General features: G+C 31.3%; 3 protein-coding genes and 1 non-coding gene across 4 annotated transcripts; 2 read left to right on the plus strand and 2 right to left on the minus strand.

Moving 5' to 3' along the window:
- Window positions 1–236: 236 nt before the first annotated feature.
- Window positions 237–308, minus strand: Trnad-guc. The gene has a single exon. It is a non-coding gene; the product is annotated as a tRNA-Asp (tRNA).
- Window positions 309–4,986: 4,678 nt separating this feature from the next.
- On the plus strand, window positions 4,987–10,449 carry LOC107194424 (PHD finger protein 14). Its single transcript, XM_015584045.1, has 14 exons — window positions 4,987–5,161; window positions 6,094–6,252; window positions 6,334–6,576; window positions 6,680–6,891; window positions 6,976–7,130; window positions 7,217–7,491; window positions 7,562–8,017; window positions 8,080–8,368; window positions 8,464–8,701; window positions 8,782–8,969; window positions 9,029–9,167; window positions 9,268–9,575; window positions 9,656–9,764; window positions 10,376–10,449. Exons 1-14 carry the CDS (start codon window positions 5,119–5,121, stop codon window positions 10,394–10,396), a joined length of 2,835 nt encoding a protein of 944 aa, XP_015439531.1. The 5' UTR covers window positions 4,987–5,118; the 3' UTR covers window positions 10,397–10,449.
- A 412-nt stretch (window positions 10,450–10,861) lies between these two features.
- Window positions 10,862–13,051, minus strand: LOC107194393 (methionyl-tRNA formyltransferase, mitochondrial). The gene is made up of 6 exons (XM_015584013.1): window positions 12,828–13,051; window positions 12,546–12,743; window positions 12,341–12,463; window positions 11,421–11,599; window positions 11,148–11,339; window positions 10,862–11,031 (listed from the first exon to the last, which is right to left on the minus strand). Exons 1-6 carry the CDS (start codon window positions 13,049–13,051, stop codon window positions 10,862–10,864), a joined length of 1,086 nt encoding a protein of 361 aa, XP_015439499.1.
- Window positions 13,052–13,346: 295 nt separating this feature from the next.
- On the plus strand, window positions 13,347–19,012 carry LOC107194394 (DNA repair protein RAD50). Its single transcript, XM_015584014.1, has 16 exons — window positions 13,347–13,429; window positions 13,496–13,777; window positions 13,912–14,503; window positions 14,580–14,734; window positions 14,806–15,004; window positions 15,089–15,312; window positions 15,382–15,747; window positions 15,829–15,949; window positions 16,022–16,400; window positions 16,483–16,688; window positions 16,757–17,514; window positions 17,792–17,917; window positions 17,999–18,274; window positions 18,348–18,481; window positions 18,555–18,686; window positions 18,763–19,012. The coding sequence occupies exons 2-16, from the start codon at window positions 13,547–13,549 to the stop codon at window positions 19,010–19,012; spliced, it is 4,149 nt and encodes a 1,382-aa protein (XP_015439500.1). The 5' UTR covers window positions 13,347–13,429; window positions 13,496–13,546.
- Window positions 19,013–19,700: the final 688 nt, after the last annotated feature.

Below are 19,700 nucleotides of genomic sequence, written 5' to 3' on the forward strand. Positions count from 1 at the left end.
AATTCAACTATGGCAAATAATTTCCTCTGTTGTATTTTGCAAATCTCCCACCTCGTCTTCAAAACTTCATAAAGTCTTCACAATGACGTCGCTGCACTTTGTCTACCTCTGTTTGGCGGCATACAATTATCATCTGTAATAATATGTTATAATACCACTGTGCCGACTCATTTATTACGAATATATTACAAACAAAAAGAGAAACCAGAAAAAGTTGGAAGAATCAAAAAGAAATCCTCCCCGGCGGGGAATCGAACCCCGGTCTCCCGCGTGACAGGCGGGGATACTGACCACTATACTACCGAGGATTTCTTGACAGTTTTCTCCAATTTGGTCGTACATCAGTGTATACAATCTACAATCTATAATTGTAGTAATAATCGTCATCATAATTTAGGCATAAATTAAACCTTTCCTGGAACTGCGTCGAGGCCGAGACGAAAAAAACGTTAAGAGCTGCGACACTGGGATGACATTCGTTATTATATCGTTGACGACACATCAGCGACGCTTTCTGTTAAAAACATAGTGCAAACTGTATTCTGTTTCATAGTCGGAAAAATTATTTAATTTCAACGTACCATCTTACAGTAAAATATAATAATAGATTTCGTCTATTTATTATGCAAAAATTTGTAAAGCTCTTATTATAAGTTTGTGAATGGTACATGCAATACAGAACTTAAAGGAAACCAAGAGATTTAAACCAATTGTATCCCGACTTCAACGCGCAAACTCCATTTTATAGACGCAGAGTCAGAGACAATAGAAGAGTAATTTTTACATAAGCGTTTTATATTCAAATTTTTAATCTCTATTAGTGAATATACAAAGTGTATACTCTTTTATACATTGGCTAATGAGTTCGTGTATTTTAATTATATTTTAAATATACATAATCTTAATCATTGGTGACGAGGTTATCTCGTTGTAATAAAACGTTACTTAATAACTAAAAGTTTGCTATATCATCTTGAAAAAGGTCTGTATTAGCTGTATGCAATCCACTCATTTACTTACTTCACAATTATTCTTCACTTTTCAATGCAAAATTTTCAAAATAGTGTTTACCAATTTCATGAAATAAATATTTTACAGCAGTTGTATTTGGTAATAAACATTTCTGAGATAGAGATGTCATAGTTGAAGTTAGTTTCATCAAACCTATTGTTCTCAATACATTGGCTCGGAAAGTTTTTCCTGTTTTACCAATGTATAAACCATGATGTAGGAGTTCGGTCTCCAAGGATTCACTTTAACAATGATTAATAAATATAAAAATCATATCACATTCATAAATAATCATTACTTTCATTTCACCTTAGCTTAAGTGTAAGAAATCCACCTAAAGGCATGAAATCTGTATATAGTCTTGTGAGAAATACACAAGTGCTGTTATAAAAAACATAGCCTTCTTCATTTGAAAGCTTGGCTATCTTCTCCCAAATTTTTAACAAGTATCCATTAGCTAAACCCTCAAGAAAAATATAATATTGATCATTAGCATCAATAGCAAAGCCAGTCAAAATGTTTTTTGTTGCTTCTTCTACCTGCATCATAAATTGTTTTCATTAATGTTACTGGTTCTGTAATTTTTGAATACCTTTCATAATCATTTGAATGCAATAACAAAAAATTATATTAAGTTTGGTTTGAATTAATTTGAAATTTAATAATGTACTGTACCTTTAAGTCACTACCATCATTCAAAGATGGAAGATTACGAAATAAACTGCAATTGTGGGAACATACATCTGCCAAAATACTATTAGCTAACTCATACTCATGTAAAATTAAGAAAATTCTATTAAATGTATGAAAATGGCGAAGAACCATGTTATGTACCACATGTAGATCACATGCTACATGAACTTTGATCTTTATAGTAGTTCCAAACAATGTCAGAATATCATTGGTGAGTGGAGAATTTTTCTGATCATTTTCAGCATTGTTGTCATTGATACTAACACAATGCATATTGTTAGGCTGAGATACACTACCTATTAATCTAACTTCCCATAAGCCTCTCAAAAGATCAGACACATCAAATGATGCAAAGCAAAGTAAAACATCCTCTTTTTCATGTGTATCTGGTTCTTTCACTGATTTCTTTGTTCCTGGCTTCTGGGATACAGAAACTAGTGGCTTGGCTACATTTTTCCTCCTTATGCCAATTATCTAATTTATAGTATCAATTAATTAATTAATTATGCATAATCTATAAGAAGAAAAATAATTATTACTTCAACAGTAAGAAGTTTTGTTCCAAGGAAGCTGATCAACTCTGTTGCTTGAAATTCCTCATTGAGAAAGCATTTCATGAACTCAAAATATATTGTTCTAGTAGGAATATAATATGGTGTCATAATTGTTTGATCAACAAACATAATTTTTGCATAGAGATAATTAAATCCACTTTTGATTACTATATCGTATGGAAAATTTGACATTTGTTCTAACTTAATAGATATAGGATTTAGTTTTCTTCGTAATCCTTTATTGGATAAAATATCATTACACTGTGTGTAAATCAAAGAAGATGTAATGTTTGGTATTTGTGATGTTCTTGTGTAACAAGTAATTGTACCCATATCTGAAAATTAAAGTGTTTGTGAAACCTAGGATAATACAAGATAATGTATAAAGTATAATAAGAATGCCTGTGATTGACATCATTTTATTTGGAGAATTAAAAATTCAATTTACCAGAAAACAAAGTATTTGCTGGTAGAGACATTTTTTGAACAGTCTCCCGTTTTGATTTCTCCTTCTTTGGTCTTTTTACTGTCTTTTGATTTTTTAATTTAAAATTTGTCTTAACGTCAGTTGATGGAATAAAATCAATTTCCACAGATTCAGATGGAAACCGTTGTTTTTTTAACATTTTCCAAAACTTATATTGATGTCTGATGTCTAATAAAATTAAAACAACTATAAATATTTATTTTGTTTTTAAGTGCAGTAATTATAATATAATATTTAGAATGCAGTACCCTAATAAAATTGTTTAAATCTTAAAATCTGTTGATACCTGGTATTGCATCAACATATGATGTAATGCTGAATTCATCAGTTTCATATTTGACTACTGTTGGTTCTGATTTTAATTTAATAGTGGAATCAGACTTATACAATTCAGAAGAATATATTTCAAGAAAAACATTTTGTTCAATGTTCATTGATTTGCCATCTATATAAAACTGTCTTACTTTATCTCTTTTGGTCCTACATAATATTTAATGTTAATTAATAACTTTGTCACATACATATTTAATAAATGAATATAGTAAGACTTATACCTAATACAACATTTTATTTATAATTTGTAATCGAGATTGTGTAAAACTAATAAATACACTTCAAAAATGTTGTGTTTGTAACTTTTAACTGACCTTTCATAGAATTTATTCCTTCCAGAGAAAATGTGGTAAGTAATAAGATAATTAAAGAACTTCTCTAAGTGTATTTCATTTAAATGAACTATATGATGAACAGAAAATATGACCCAAACATTATTTTCTTGATTTGGACATAATATGGGCCTTAAACACCAATCATCATTTTCAATATAAATCTACACAATGAGGGTCAGTATAAGAAAGTTATCTTGATTAACAAAAATTGACCATCATGTGATTTACAACCAATAATACAATATTATTTAAGATTACTAAAAGAATCTGCGGTTTCAGAGTGATTGAAATCAAGGAATTGACAAATAAAACATACAAAATTATAATTTTATAATAACATATAAAATCGTGTACCTTCGAAGCCATCTCCCAACAACGGCAGTCAAATTTAAAAGTATAACCTGGCAGTAGTTCGTATTCAACGTGTATTTCCGCTAATACTTCCCCAACAGTTATAACATTTTTTTTAGATTCCACAATTTCTGATGTATTCTTAATTATTGTTAACTTCTTACTCTGTTCTCTCTTCTTTTTAATCTTACCCTTACCCGCACGTTCATCTCTGTCGATCTTTGCATCGACTCTTACCGGAATTAAAAATCCGAAAGTTACAATAAAATGCATTGTAATTTGATCATAATTACTTACTTCGTGATTATTTGATTATCATTTTATAAGTTTTATTTAATGAGATTCGCATAAGATAAAAAAAAAAATGTATTTCAATTAATTTATGTTATATTACTTCTTTTAACCAATTATTGTAATTGCTTTTTAATATATTTGAACAAATCGTTTTATTTTTTCACCAGATCTAAGTTGTAAAGAGAGTCACAAACAGTCACAAGCGATGTTCGGAAAATATGGAAGAAGTTGAAACCGTTGAGACATGTTGAAACAAATTGAAACATGAAAAATGAAAAGGTCATCTACGTACGTAATTGATGACAGAACAAGATCGTTATTTTATCCTTGCATTCCATTTTATTTCACTATTGCTGTCATTAAAGTATGTAAATAGTATAGTATATTATACTACATGTATGGAAACTTTTATTCTTTTTCTTTGTTCTATTCGTAAGTATGCTGTACCTTATAACTACAGCTCCCATTCCTTCATCTTTTCAATGATCCTCGATCATGTAGTATACATTATCTATATTAGTCAAATTTAGAAAGATTAAATATTTACTTTGTAAAAAAAATACATTTTTAATTTTACATACGCGTTGTCTTATCGCATAACTTCAAAGGATTCTATGATTATGACGAGACAATATGCTGTAGATATTAGAATAAGTTAAAACAAAATATAAAGTACACAGTAACATTTTAAAATCTATTGTCCACTTTAAAAATGTACACAACATAATTTTATTTTATGAATAAATAATTTGGTAAATATCGGTTGTACTTCCCGCTAAAGGATTTTGATAGATTCAATATGGCGATTTGTTACTGATTCGAGCAGAACACGACGGCGTCAGAAGGATAATACTAGCAAAGGAAGTTTCTTCTATATTTCTGTAACTGGGTAGCTGGATATTTAAAAATTTCATGCATATTTATACGACATAGCGTGTATATTGTGTCGTTCGTGTGTGCAGTGAAATTTTTTAAAATTTCTGTAAAGTAAAGAGAATACATTTAAAGAAGTATCAAAAATTTTTTATTGTAAACTCAAGAAAATCTTTACCAGTGGATAATGTCTCAGGACGATGACGTAGGATTTTTATACAAAACAATGAGTGAGTTGAAAATGTTATATTCTGAAACGTAATATAATATTTTCCATTGCTAGTTAGGAAAAGTAATGTGTAACATATGAATAAGTTTTCAGCCCACTTAAGTTAATATTAAATATATTTAAAAATGTAAATTAATGAATTAGTCACCACGATTTGTTTACATAGTTGAAAATATGCAAGTATTGCATTAATACATCGTATTTTACGATATATTCTTGTGTTCCAATTATGTATCAGGTTTTGAAGAGAACACTGCTCATAGTTCTAAAAAATAAAAATTACGATTTATTAACAAGTATATACAAAATATGTTTTATATATTTCTATCAAGCTTTTACAATAACATCAAATGTTATTAAAATTATCCGAACAAATTTATAAATTGCTATAAAAAATTGTGTATTAACTGGTTAGTTAATTTTCAAGAAACTTAATTCAGAAAGCATTTGATCGCTTAGTAAGTCCTTTATGTGACGCATACATAATACGATAAGTACAGTGTACATAAAATTAACCTAATTCATATAGCCGGCATTGTATGTTACGCGTATGTCAGTGTTTTACAAAGCAACGACTCGTTGACTTCGGCGAGTAGTGGGAGACATTCAAGATCTATATAGCTACGCACGAAGTGTCAGAACCACTGATCGGAAATTAAGCGAGAGTAACTAAGAAAGTACAAAATAACCCCATCGAAATTAAATAGAAGTGTCATTACAAGAGTAATATGACAAGCTTCTGTATGTATTTATTATAAATGAAACACTTACATAACCTAACATTAATTTTTTTTTAATACATTTTTAGTAATATGTGCACTTCTGGGCAAGTGTATTGTATATTATAAAATGTTTCATCAGCCTACATATTCTCCTTAATACACTTTTAATATATCATACAAATAAAAAACTTTAACTTACATTCATTTTCAGTTGAAAGAGACCCAAAGAAGAGGAGAGTCAAGCCTATAGGAACTACACCTTTGCTTGACTTTGATTTAGGTGAAAGTTCTGATGACAGTGACTTTAGGATTGAGGATCATTGTGAGGAATCTGATGATGATTCAGAGGACTCCAACGATATTGGAAAAGGTAAAATTAAACAATAATTTTATTGAGTAATTAGTATGTTTTTTGTGGAGCTAATAAAGTAATTTTACATGTACATCAAAGAGGAGGAAGATGTGTCTGAGGAATCTGATGATTCCTTGGAAGATCCATTACTCAATAGAAAAGAAAATCCTAATTTGACAGTGGGGGATGTAATTGAACAAGCTCGCCAACAAGCATTAAGAGGAGGCCCTCTAGAAGACAAATTAAGTAAAATGTTAATTTGTTGTGGTTGCTTAGGAGATAGAAGCGATGATATTAATGAAATCGTTGAATGCGATGGATGTGGTGTTAGTGTACATGAAGGTAAGAATGTAAACCATGAATTCTACTTCCTATGTACCTTCAAAGTAGTGTTCATTCCTGTTATCAGACATAGAGGCAATTTAATATTAAAGTTGTATTTTAGGATGCTATGGTGTGTCTGATGTAGAAAGTTTTTCAAGTACTGATTCTTTATGTCAGTCAGCACCATGGTTTTGTGAAGCTTGCAGTGCAGGCATTGAGGATCCTTCTTGTGAACTCTGTCCAAACAAGGGTGGAATTTTTAAAGAGACTGATGTAGGCAAATGGGTTCATTTAGTATGTGCACTTTATGTACCCGGTGTTGCTTTTGGAGAAGTATGGAAGGTTTTTATTTCAGTTATACATAAAGCAAGAACATTTTAAAATATTTATCTTTATATCTGTTCATAATTACCCTAGGTCGATCGTTTATCAAGTGTAACACTTTTCGAAATGGCATATAGCAAATGGGGGGCAAAGCAGTGCTCTTTATGCGAAGATGCGCGTTTTGCTCGAACTGGTGTATGTATAGAATGTGATGCAGGAATGTGTCACACATATTTTCACGTTACTTGGTAAGACACGTCATTTCACATATATGTATAGCATTTAACGAAATATTGATTAAAAAATTAAAAGTACAATGTTGTTTCTGTTATAGCGCACAAAGAGAAGGTTTATTATCTGAAGCTCATAGCGAAGAAGTTGATCAAGCCGATCCATTCTATGCACACTGTAAACTTCATTCCGATAAAACTCTCGTCCGTAGACGTAGACGCAATTGGTTAGCTCTGCAATTACGTGCTCAGTATCGACAACAGTTATTAAAACAACCTAACCACTTAGATACTGAAGAACAGCGTAGAATTCAAAGAAAATTAGCAAAACATAGACATAAATATTTGGCTCATAAAGCGTCTCGACCACCGCCATGGGGTAAGTCATTTACATAAAATATAATAAGAATGTTGTCAAATCTAATAAAAAATATCTGCTTTACTTTCAGTGCCAACCCAGAAAATGCCTCGGTTATTAACAACATCCGCTTCTGCTTGTCGACAATTGGCTAGAAAAGCAGAACTCATGGGCGTTGATACAGCTGCATTAGAAGCACAGGAAGCACAACTGGTAGCTTTAGTCGATGTTAGGAAAAAATGGCATATACCGCCTGCTTTCAGTGTAGAATTTATCGGTTATTATTTAGACCGTAATTTGCGAGTAACGTCTATGAAAAGAAGGCTGCAAGAGCTTCTTGATGTCAATTCGCAATTACTGAATGAACAGCAAAGGTTAGACAGAAAGTATGACGAGGTGATGAAAGACAACGAGGAACAAATTCGCGTTAATGTAACATTAAAAGAGAAGATTGAAATGTATCATCAAGTCCTGCAAAATAGCGGTTATGCCAAATCTTTACCGCAAATATCTGACTTGTCAAAGCCAAGGATAACACCAACTCTAGGTAGAGCTAAAGTTACAGTATTATGTACTTATAACATACGAATGTATCATACTTTTTAATAGGCACAGGTTTAGGCGTACCGACTGCAGCTGCCTTAAAAATGGGCGTTGGCTTTCCTCTACCAGTTGGTAAAGGAATAGAAGGAATACGCGAAGGTAGGGTGTTAAGTAGTCAGGCACAAGATCAGAATCATAAAGGTGAACTGACATTAAGGCATCAATGTGGGATATGTAGAAGATCTACGAACCAGCATCTTCTTGCAAAATGCGACACGTGTCATCTTCATTACCATTTATCTTGTCTTAGTCCACCTCTGTCACGTATGCCCAAAAAAACAAAACTCATGGGATGGTATGTATATTAATAATATTGTGTATACTTCTAATGCTTTTGTGGAAATATTTTTGCATTATGCTTAAATGTGTATAATTCATTGTTTAACACAGGCAGTGTTCGGAATGTGATAAAGAATCTTCTGGATCAGAGGTGGAACGTGTCGATACATCAGCCCCACGTAAACTTAGACATTGTAAGGATGATTCTAACTTAACATCAACACCAACACCACCGCAAGAGATGCAAGCGCCTACAACACCAACGACGCCAAGCACCTCGAAAAATTCTTCCGGTAACCTTAGTAGTGTAACAAATGTCACCGCTCCTGATACACCTACAACACCAAAGGTAATTACCGCTTAGTATAGCATTCTCTTTTCATTATTGTAATGTACGCAATACAATATTATGTTTTTAAATATATACAGGTAACTATAAAACCAGTGGGGCCACAACCTCTATCTTCAACTCCCGTTCAATCAGGAGAACTAGTATACAATCAGCAATCTATTAATAATGTGACAATACCAACGAGGGAAGGATCACCAGAGTATATGGTCGCTTCAGCAGATGGTACAGAGTCTGTTTCACAAAGGAGTGCAAAGAAGAGGAGAAGGTTCGTTACGCGATTTTGTACACGAATAAAAGATATAAAATCTGTTTTCCCTTTACCAGGGAGAAGCACAAAAGGTACACTCCAGATCCAATTACGGGAATAAAACAAAGAAAACGGAAGCATAAAAGGAAAAGTCTCGATGTGGAAAATCCAGAAGGACAAAGTCAACCAGAAGTTCATAGAAGAATAACTATAAAGGTATACTTTTTAATTATTCTGTTGTATTACTGATATTATCTTTTAAACTCCTTTCATTTGAAATATAAAATGAATAACTGTTACTTCGTTTTTTCAATAGATAAAACCGATTCCAAGACCAGAGGGAGAAGCAGCTTCTGAATCAAGTCCACAAATGTTGTTTGTTGCCACATCGACCAGTACTGAAATCACATCTCCGCCGCCACCTAAACTACCACCCCCACCTGCACCACCTGTACCACCTGCACCACCTCTAGTTCCAACACCTACGCCTGTTACGACAAACGCAACTACTAATAGTACAAGTAATAGAGCATCCACGGGAAACGGAAAAAGAGGGAAAGACACAGACCTTTTAACCCATTGTAATGTCTGTGATATGCCTGGCACCAGTCAAAATCTTGTCATGTTAGTTTGCACAAACATATCATACATTGAACTTTTAAGTATGTTCTAAAATCATGACATTACTACTTTTCACATCTCAGGTGTGATGAATGTAAAAAATGCTACCACTTCACCTGTCTCGATCCGCCAGTTAAAAAGTCGCCCAAAAGAAGAGGCTATTCGTGGCATTGTGCAGACTGCGATCCTAGTGTAAGTTAAATATTATTTATTATTTGCATCCATTGCACAATTAAAGAAAGGTACTTTTTATTTGGTCGTAACAAAAAGATATGCAATTGCAAATAGTGTTCATCTGTAAGATACGAGTTTACACGCGTGAACGTCAGTATTCGATAACAACGAATGCATGACAAAATATAAAAGTACTTTTAATGTTAATGCACATGGAAATCACCAGTTCTCGAAATAATCTTAACCGTAGAACGAACAATCTTATTAATAACTAGTTGCTAACATTAACTACTTATTTTCAGTAAGAGCTGTGCCATCTTTATTTATTGAATTATCGAATTCAACGTTCCATTTACGAAATATCGAAAGGCAATTAGTTATTAATACGAAAAAAAAATAATTAAAATCTCACTTTTATAAGAAAATGGGAACAATTCTTCGTAAAAGATGGATAATACAACTACACTTCCTATAATTTTGAGGCAGGCCAAAGTAACAATTAGCTTTAAAACTTATTTATAGTTAATTTTGTCTTTGATCGGAAATTGTCACTAGGCATATATATTGATGCTAAAATAATTAAATAAAAGAAAGAATCTATAATAGTAAAAATATTTCTTTTATTTCAGGCCTCTGAAACTGAGACTTAATATCAACAATTTTATGTCTGCAGCTATAATTCTACGTTTAAATAAATTAAGACATTGAATGTCATTATGTTTTTTGTAAAATATAAAGAATATAGATACAATTCCTCGTCAAACAAAACAAAAAACCTCCTGAAAATATGTACTGTAAATTTTATTTTTAAATATATTTTAGAATTCTTGTATTCCATTAAGTTTTCAGTATTTATTTTCAGTTGATTTTTCTACTTAACTTGATATGGTTTCTATGTCTCTATAAATATTAAGGTAGTCCATGATTCAAGAATTCTGGGTGCGTGTATGTTTATAAAGGTAAGAAAGAAGTTAAGTATAACAATTGTTTATTTCTCAGAAAAATTAGGTATATGTTATGAATTTCAGTATCTTAAAATATTTACACTAGTTTTATTACATTCCATTATAATTCAATTTTATTTCAATAAATTAAATTTCAGAATTAGTTACTCACTACGAAAAAAATATTTTCGATTCTTTCTTTCCAGCTATGAAACCATTATTAAAATCTCGTGCCTTCATAACAGATTTACCTTGAATAATTAGTTTCTTTACAGAAATACAACTGTTTCCTGCACACTTTATAATTAATGCATCACTTATTCTATCATATATTACTGTTCCTGCAAAGATACAGTTTTTTATGAAGTATAGAAAATAAATTCTAAATATTCTATCCATAATGCTTTAATACCCTATCACACGGCATTAAGCAACTTATGCAAAACTATATTTTTACCTGGCATTTCTCCGTCAAGTTTCCTTGTAATCGATTCTTCAGCTATCGTAATATCATGTAATTTTACTGTTTTATCCTGAAATTTTGTACTTAATGGATATAATCCTAACAGAGCACGATGTAAGTTATAAACAATTTTTGCAGACATTTCATCCCATTTAACTAAAGCTATGCTCGATGTTATTTTTGGCGCTAAGAAACATAATGCAACTTAAAAATTTGTAGCTTATGTTTTATTAATTAACTGAATCAATCAAAGTCAAGTGCGTTTACCATATGTTGCGTCTACTTCATTTTGAGGCTTTGTAAATTGCAACGCTTGTGATAGATCCTCAAATATTTCTGTTAATGCATCTGCTCCAAGTTTTGCCAATTTAGTATACAACTCAGGTAATGTTTCATGCTCGCTTATATTAATTTGTTTTTGTAGGACTATTTCTCCTGTGTCAAATCTAAAATTATAGTTTACATTATATATTTTTTTACTGCAATGTCGAAAATTATTGTTAATATGCTGACCTGTAGTAATGTATTTCTTACTTACTGGGTACACCACCTTGAGTACTTCAAAAATTGAACAATTTTTTTCCATAAATTTTAATTTTAATCCATAAATATGCTGTGCAAATGGTTCTAGTGTAACTTTGTCATTTTTAAGACAATTCATTCAAAGTACAATGAATATATTGCTCTTATATGGAAGACAACTCTAAAATCATTCTTCAGTGGATTGAAAACAAGTAAAATGACATGATACATACTAGCTTGTATTTTCAATCAATGCCATCCAGTCAGTACTGCAAAATAATGTATATCCCAAGCTTGAGTATCAGTCCTGAAACTCGATCTGTAGCTAAACAAGTAGACTTGCTAAAAAGCAATGAAAAACACCAAATCAAGACACTTGAACATCTAAGAAAGACCTGTATTATGAATCAAAGTTTCCTGGTTGAGTGTAAAATAAAAATTATTGAAGTTATTATAGTAAAAATGAATATGTACATCATATGGCAGAGATTGTAAGATATCTAAAAAAAATTAGAAGTTTGTATGTAGTTCAGCTTTCAGGTACTGCCAAAGTGAGAATTATATATGAAGCAAACTACATGTATGTCATTTCTTTCATTCTAGTCAAGATGGTGTGAACCCTTAAAGTAGAACTAGGAATTTATAAGGTTAAAAGTTATATTTACTTCTTTGGCTTTATCTTCATTATTGTTATTCCTGTTTGATGATCTCCATTTATTAATGAATAAATTATTGGTGCTGCTCCTCTCCATTTTGGTAATAAACTACCATGGACATTTAACATACCACTATATAACAATATCAAAAATACATTAATTTACCAATGTGATGTAATAAATTCCATATTATTGCAGATAGAAAATAATTTACAGTGGGAATAATTTTATAATCTTAGTTGGAATTAAACGACCAAATGAAACAACTATACCAATATGAAAGTTGGACATATTCGTTTCAAGAGGCCAATTATTTATAACAATTCCTTTCTCCTTTGCATATTTTATAACTGCATCCTCTCTGCCTGTATTCAGAGTAACTACCTCCAATCGTTGCACAACTTGAGTCTCACTAAACAAAACATTGGATAGCATTAAAATCATAAATAGCAAGCCCAGAGATCTTAATTTTATATGAAATATAAATATTTCTTACTATTTATTATATAAAGCTTTTAAGCTTTCTGCTCCAAATTCGTTTGTGCCAAAAAATAATACATTCCATGGACCACTTTTAGGTATTTGACCAGATTGTCCATTAGGACCGTAACATTGACTTTGTGTTTTTATTGTAACAGCTGACAATAATACATTTTCAAATTTCTTGAATGTAGATAGAAACTGTATTGTTCTGCATGTCGTTAAATTGAAAATCGACATATTCGCTTTGCTTTCATTTAGAAAATTATGAAATTTACCCTTTTTAGATATTCATTGCGAGTTTAAAGTTCAAATTTAATGGTTGTGTCTCAGACACTCCACACCCGGATAAACATTCTTTGAATCCTTTGAATCTATATATATATCGTCATATATACGTATCTATATACTACAATATGTCTATGACTATGCAGCAAAGTGTTCTTTAACAATTTGTGCTGTTTCTTTTCATAGTATACGTTAGTTTATGGCAGCTCATATTAACTTCATTCGCGCGGATTTGAAGCATTTTGAAGTTAGAGTGAATAATTCAATCTTATCTGAACCACCGAATAGGATACCTCATCGGTGACTGAACTTAACTCATTTCAACGAGATGTAGGTACCACCTTTATTTCGTATCTATTAAATGTTCGTCCTCAATATATTATCTCTGTTGTGCAGTGTTGCATATTATTGTGATATGATCAAAGCTGCGCTTACACGTTTGAAACGATGTCACGTATAAGGAGACTTTCCATACGAGGTATTCGTAATTTTGGTGACGACACCGACGAAGCTACAATTCGATTTTCTCGACCACTAACACTTATTCTTGGTCCAAATGGCACTGGAAAAACGACAATTATTGAGGCCCTTAAGTTTGCTACTTGCGGCGAATTTCCACCCAACTCCGACAAGGGAAAATTCTTTGTCCATGATCCCTCTCTAACAGGGATGTCCTCGGTATTATTATCTATTGTTATTTTACATACTTTTCATATTGTATTAATAGAAAGCACTACATATTTATGTAAAGGAAAATGTAAACAACTGTTGTAATACGATTAAAAGTTAATAAACACCTTAATGTATTATAGGTTCGAGGTGTTGTAAAAGCTGAGATAGTTGGTACAGAGGGTAATATTTACATTATATCCAGAACAATAGAATCTTCAAAAGCAAGTGGAAAACTTAAATTCAAAACTCTTGATAATGCCTTAAGTAGAATTGATAAAGGTTCAAAGGAGATGGTATCAATCACCAATCGATGCGGTAATGTTGACACAGAGCTCACATTAGCAATGGGTATTTCAAAACCAATTTTGGAATATGTTATATTTTGTCACCAAGAGGATCTCAATTGGCCATTTCATGATGGGAAAAAATTGAAAGAAAAGTTTGATGAAATCTTTGATAGTGCTAGATTTAATAAAGCCCTTGAGAGCCTTATGAAGTACATTAAAGAATTACTCCAAAAGGTACAGTTATTGAAAGAGCAAAAACGTACTTCTCTACAAGTTGTTTCTGAAGTAATGGACAAAGAAAAGAAACTTGAAGATCATAAAAAGCGATTGGAAACTTCTAAAGCAAAAATAGAAGAAATTGACAGAGATCTAGAACCCATAAGTCAGAAAATTAGAAATCTGGCAAAAAAAGATAGTGATTACAAAAATTTAGAAGCTGATGAAAGTAATTCTTTTATAATATTGATAAGAATACTTTTTGTAATTGTACTTGTGTGTTTGTAAGTTCAACTTTGTTTCAGAGAACAAAAGGACAGAATATGAATTGTCTAAACAACAACTAACAAGATTACAAGATAGTATAGAAGAAGTGTTTGAGGGAACAATGAAAGAATTATTGGCACAGATAGAATCATACGATAAAAAATTACATGGGAAAACTCATGAAATAAGAAAGGTATAATATTTTTTGTTTAATTAATAATGATCTTTTGAACTTTGATTCACATCCACTTTTACAATATTTAGTCGGAAACAAGATTGAAGGATATTGCTAAAGAAGAATACAAGATATCAAATTTATTAGCTGATGAAAGAGTTACCTGTGGTTCTTTGAAACAACAGATTAAAGATCAGGAAAGAAAAGTTATTCTTCGCCATAAAATATTAAATGAGACGTTATCTGCTTGGAATCTTGACACTGTAGATTCCAGTGGGTCTGAACTAGGTTTGAATTTAACTATATTTTAAATAGTGAAAAATAAATACTCATTCATGTTAAGCTTACATTTATAATCTTTCTATTTTGCAGAAATTTTAGCTGTTTTCAAAAGATTACAAGAGAAACTGCAAGAGTTAGAGGTTAATGTGGAAGACAATAGAGTAAGAAGAGGAGGAGAGGAGAAGGAATTGCAAAAAGAAGTAGATGTTTTGCGCAGTGAATATTCAAGAATACAATCGGAAAAGAATTTGAAAGAAAATGAAGTAGTTGAGGCGAGGGATGAAATTAATCAAATAAAATTGGAGATCATGCAGGTAATAATGCAACTGCTATGTGGTATGTATTGTATTTCTTAGTATAATTAATTTCTATTTCATTTTAAGCTTGGCGCTACAGCAAAAAAGTTGAACTCTATAGAAGCTAAAATGGATGTAGCAAAAAATAAAATTCAACAATTGAGCGAAGTTATGGATGTAAATGCCGCAAGGCAAGAAGTAAATTCTAAGATAGAAGCAAGAAATGAAACAGAAGCACTTTTAAAGACTGTTGATGAGGAAATAACCTCATTGTTAAAACAAAGTGCTCATCAAACTGAATTAGAGTTACATAAATCTTCATTACTAACAAAAGAAACAGAATTACAAAAGCTGAAAGATAAACATGAAGAAACAATAAAAAACTTATTGGATATTAAAGAATTAACACAAGTGAAATTAAAACAGAAGTTAGATAGAGCTCAGAAAGAATTGGTACTTAAAAATAAAAGTTATTATATAAAGGTCTATAATTTATCGTTCACATTAATGTTACTAACTTCATTAATTTTTTAGACGAATCAAATTGAATCTATTAAACGAGAAATGCAAACAGAAGAACATCATGAAACAACAGTACAAACAACAATGTTGCATACCGAAGAGGAACTTCAGAAAAGAAAAAAAGAAATAGAGAGTAAGTTAAAAGTTACTATTTGTAAGTGTTAAAAGAAAAATTAATCATTAATGATAAATTTTTATTTTTCAGGCGATCAGGCAAAGATTTCATTGATTTGTAGTTACAAAAACTTTGATGAAACTTTGTTATTACAATCTAGGAAAGTGAAAGACTTACAAGACAAAAGGGGAATATATGCTCATCAAGGAGTTGCTTACAAGGAGTACATGAAACAACTGAAAGAAACAAATCCTTGTTGTCCTTTATGTCACAGAGGCTTTGACGAACGTCAAACTGTTGAGAACTTATTAAAAGAAATGCAAAATGAAATGGAAAATCATCCAAATCGTTTAAAAGAATGTGAAGCAGAATTGAAAGTGCAGCAAGAAAAATATGATAAGATGTTACAATTGAAACCAGTGGTTGAAAAAATAATACACTTACAAGAAAATGAGTTGGACAAGTTACAGTAAACATGTTTTTATTTTCTAACTACTTCAGCTTCTCTTCTGTTAAAAACTCTTCTTAGTAATTTATCCGACAATTTGTAGGAATAATTTAGAAAAATCTAAAGCCAAATTAACAAAGTTACGAATGTGCATAACAGACCTGAAAGAAAAGAAATCTGATCCCGAAAAGAGATTAACAGTGATGCAAAATATCATGGGTGATGTTATATTATGGGACAGATACATTGATGAAATTTCCAAACTTAAAGAAACCATTGATAGTTTTCAAACTCGCATGCTTAACGCAGGTACATTAACAACTTTATTTACAGGAAGTTTTATGGATGTTTTGTAACAAATATTTTTATACATATAGGTATTAAATCGGAACGTAGTCTTCAAGAAGCTCAACGTCAAAGAGATGAGTTGAATGTGTCTTCAAAAACTATTCGTGATGACATTGAAAATTTACAATCCGCGATAAATGCGCACAATGAAAAAACGCATAACGCTCGGGAAGAGCTAAACGCATTGCATGAAGAACAATTAAGAATACGTTCAGGTGTGGAAAAATTGAAACAGTTAAAGGAAAAACAGGAAACATTATTCTTGAAGGAGGTTTCGCTTGGGAAATCAGTCGATGCTTTGAAGCAAAAAGTGATTGCAGCGGAGAGTAACTTAAATTCAGGAATTGAGAAGTTGGAAAAGAAGAAGAAAGAAAATTGGGAGAAACAGGAAGTTGATAGAAAATTATTGGCAGAAGGAAGCAGACGTTTATCTGAATTACAAAAAGTACAAGATGATGTCGATACATTTGTGTTCCGCAATATTCCTGAAGCTTTGGAGCAGTCTGAACTCAAAATACAAAAATATCAAAGCTCGAGTAATGATCTTCAGAGTGAAAAAAGCGATATCGAAATAACGATAAATAAATTGAAAGAAGACATTACTCGTCAGGATCTCCGGAAAAGGAATTTATCTGATAACATTCTGTTACGCGAAGCTTCTGAAACCACTAAAAATTTACAGCGACAGTGTACAATTTTAAGAGACAAACTGGCCACTATAAATTATACTCAAGTACGGGAAGAATGGAGAAGCTTGCAAGATCGAGAAGAAGCTCTGCTGCGGGAGGTAACATTTTTCAGTAAATTTAGAATAGTTGTTTATTTAAAAATAGTTGAATTATGTAGGTTGAAATAAAATAGTATAATTATAATAAAAAATTATGATTTATAATGAACTGCAGAATTGTAGACATTTTTTGGCCAAACATGTAATTTGTCTTGTTTTTTATAGCAAAGTAGTGAGTAGATATACTCTTCTTGGTTTAGAAATGCCTACAACAATGCTTCCTTATATTCTACAACAAATGTTATTTTATACATGTGTAATTCCAAAATATGTTTAGAAAAACATGACCAAGGGTAATCAAGAAGAATTAGAAAGGCAAGTTGATCAATATACAAAAGATTTGGACACGGATATATATAAACAAGCTCGAAAACAATATAAGACCAAGTGCATTGAATTAGTGGTAACGTATCAACTGCCTAGTTTATGACAATATATTTTATGTCTATTATTTATTCGATAATATGGTATTAATATAACTCAGGTAGTACAAGAAACCATATTAAATTTAAAAGAATATAGTAATGTATTAGATACTGCCATGATCAGATATCACGAGGAGCGTATGTTAACAATTAATAAAATTATGAAAGAAATGTGGAAGCTCGTATACACTGGAACAGATACAACGTCTATAGAAATTCGCACGAATGCTACCGAAGGTGTGGGTACTGCAAAAAGAACATTTAATTATAAACTGGTTCAACTAAAACATGGTCGTGAAATTGACATGAAAGGTCGTTGTAGTGCTGGTCAAAAAGTAAATTCTGTTCTATAACAATCTAGCTATTGAAAAGTAGTAAATTTGTTAATTTATAAACATCACATTTCAGGTTCTAGCATCCATAATTATAAGGCTAGCTTTAGCAGAAACTTTCTGTAAAGATTGCGGAATTCTGGCGTTAGATGAACCAACAACAAATTTAGATCAAGAAAATGCATATAGTTTGGCTAGTGCATTGGCCATGTGTGTTCCAAGCATTATTATTGAAATCAATTTCATTGAATACTTACAGTTTTAACGTCTGTTTGTATTACAGGGTTGTCAGGTTGCGATCACAGCATCAGAAGAATTTTCAACTAATTGTAATCAGCCACGATGAGAAGTTTTTATTCAGATTGGCTGAATTAAATAACAATAAAGGCTTTTATGAACTTTATCGGAAAAATAAGTATGTTCTTAAGAAATGTATGTTAACAGATATGTTACATGTAGTATGTGTGATTATTCCTTTATGTATTCTTCAGTGGATACACCGCAGTCAGGCATTGTCAAGTGGGAAGTCAAGATCAATTTGATACAGTTGCTATAAAAGAAGATGTATCATCCGACGAAGAGACCAGTATGCCGAAGTCACGGGATAAGTCAGAGACCACTTCACAGGGAAAATCGTATAACGGTAATTCACATAAGAAAAGGAGATATAATATGGAGACTGACAGTGATGATCATACTGAAACTAGACCGTCAAAGAAGAGATTTAACTTTAATTTGTAATTCCATTATTTTGTTTAATTTAACACCAAGAAAATTATGACAACAACAGAACGAACATTACTCGTAACAGTGGAAATTTCAGATGCCATTTAAATGTTTAAAGCTATACGTCTAACATAACAAACTCTGAACGTTTAAATTAAAAAATTATTTTTTTATTGTTTTTGTCGTGTGGAATTTACACTTTTAGTTTTCCACATAGTGTTTGATTAACAGTAACTTATATACACATATAGTACATGTCCTGTATTTTGTAAAATGTTATATTTTTATAAAACCCCGATAGTTTACCTTTATTTTTTCAATATATTTAAAAAGGTATGGATGTATATTTCTTTCACCATGTGTCAGAAAATAAAAGAAAAATTAATGTTTTTCGAACTGAGTTAACATTCTGTGACTGGCCAAAAAACTGTTATGTATTACCATCGGTTTCGGTATGGTGTTCGTTAAATCCTATCGAAATCGAAGTTTTATTGGAGCTCTAATAAAATATATAAAAAATTTGATTATTCTTCATTAAGGGTTTTGTTTACCTATATTTTACATAGTTATTTATGCTATAAATGCATAAAATTTGTACTTAATAAACAGCGGGAGTACATGAAGTAAGTTTCAAATGTTGCTCCCCTTTTAATCGAAACTAAGTATATCGACTAAGAAAATCGATTTCGACAATCGAGTGTTA

The sequence above is a fragment of the Dufourea novaeangliae genome, unplaced genomic scaffold (genome assembly GCF_001272555.1).
Source record: "Dufourea novaeangliae isolate 0120121106 unplaced genomic scaffold, ASM127255v1 scaffold39, whole genome shotgun sequence".
In the NCBI taxonomy this organism is placed as follows: domain Eukaryota; kingdom Metazoa; phylum Arthropoda; class Insecta; order Hymenoptera; family Halictidae; genus Dufourea; species Dufourea novaeangliae.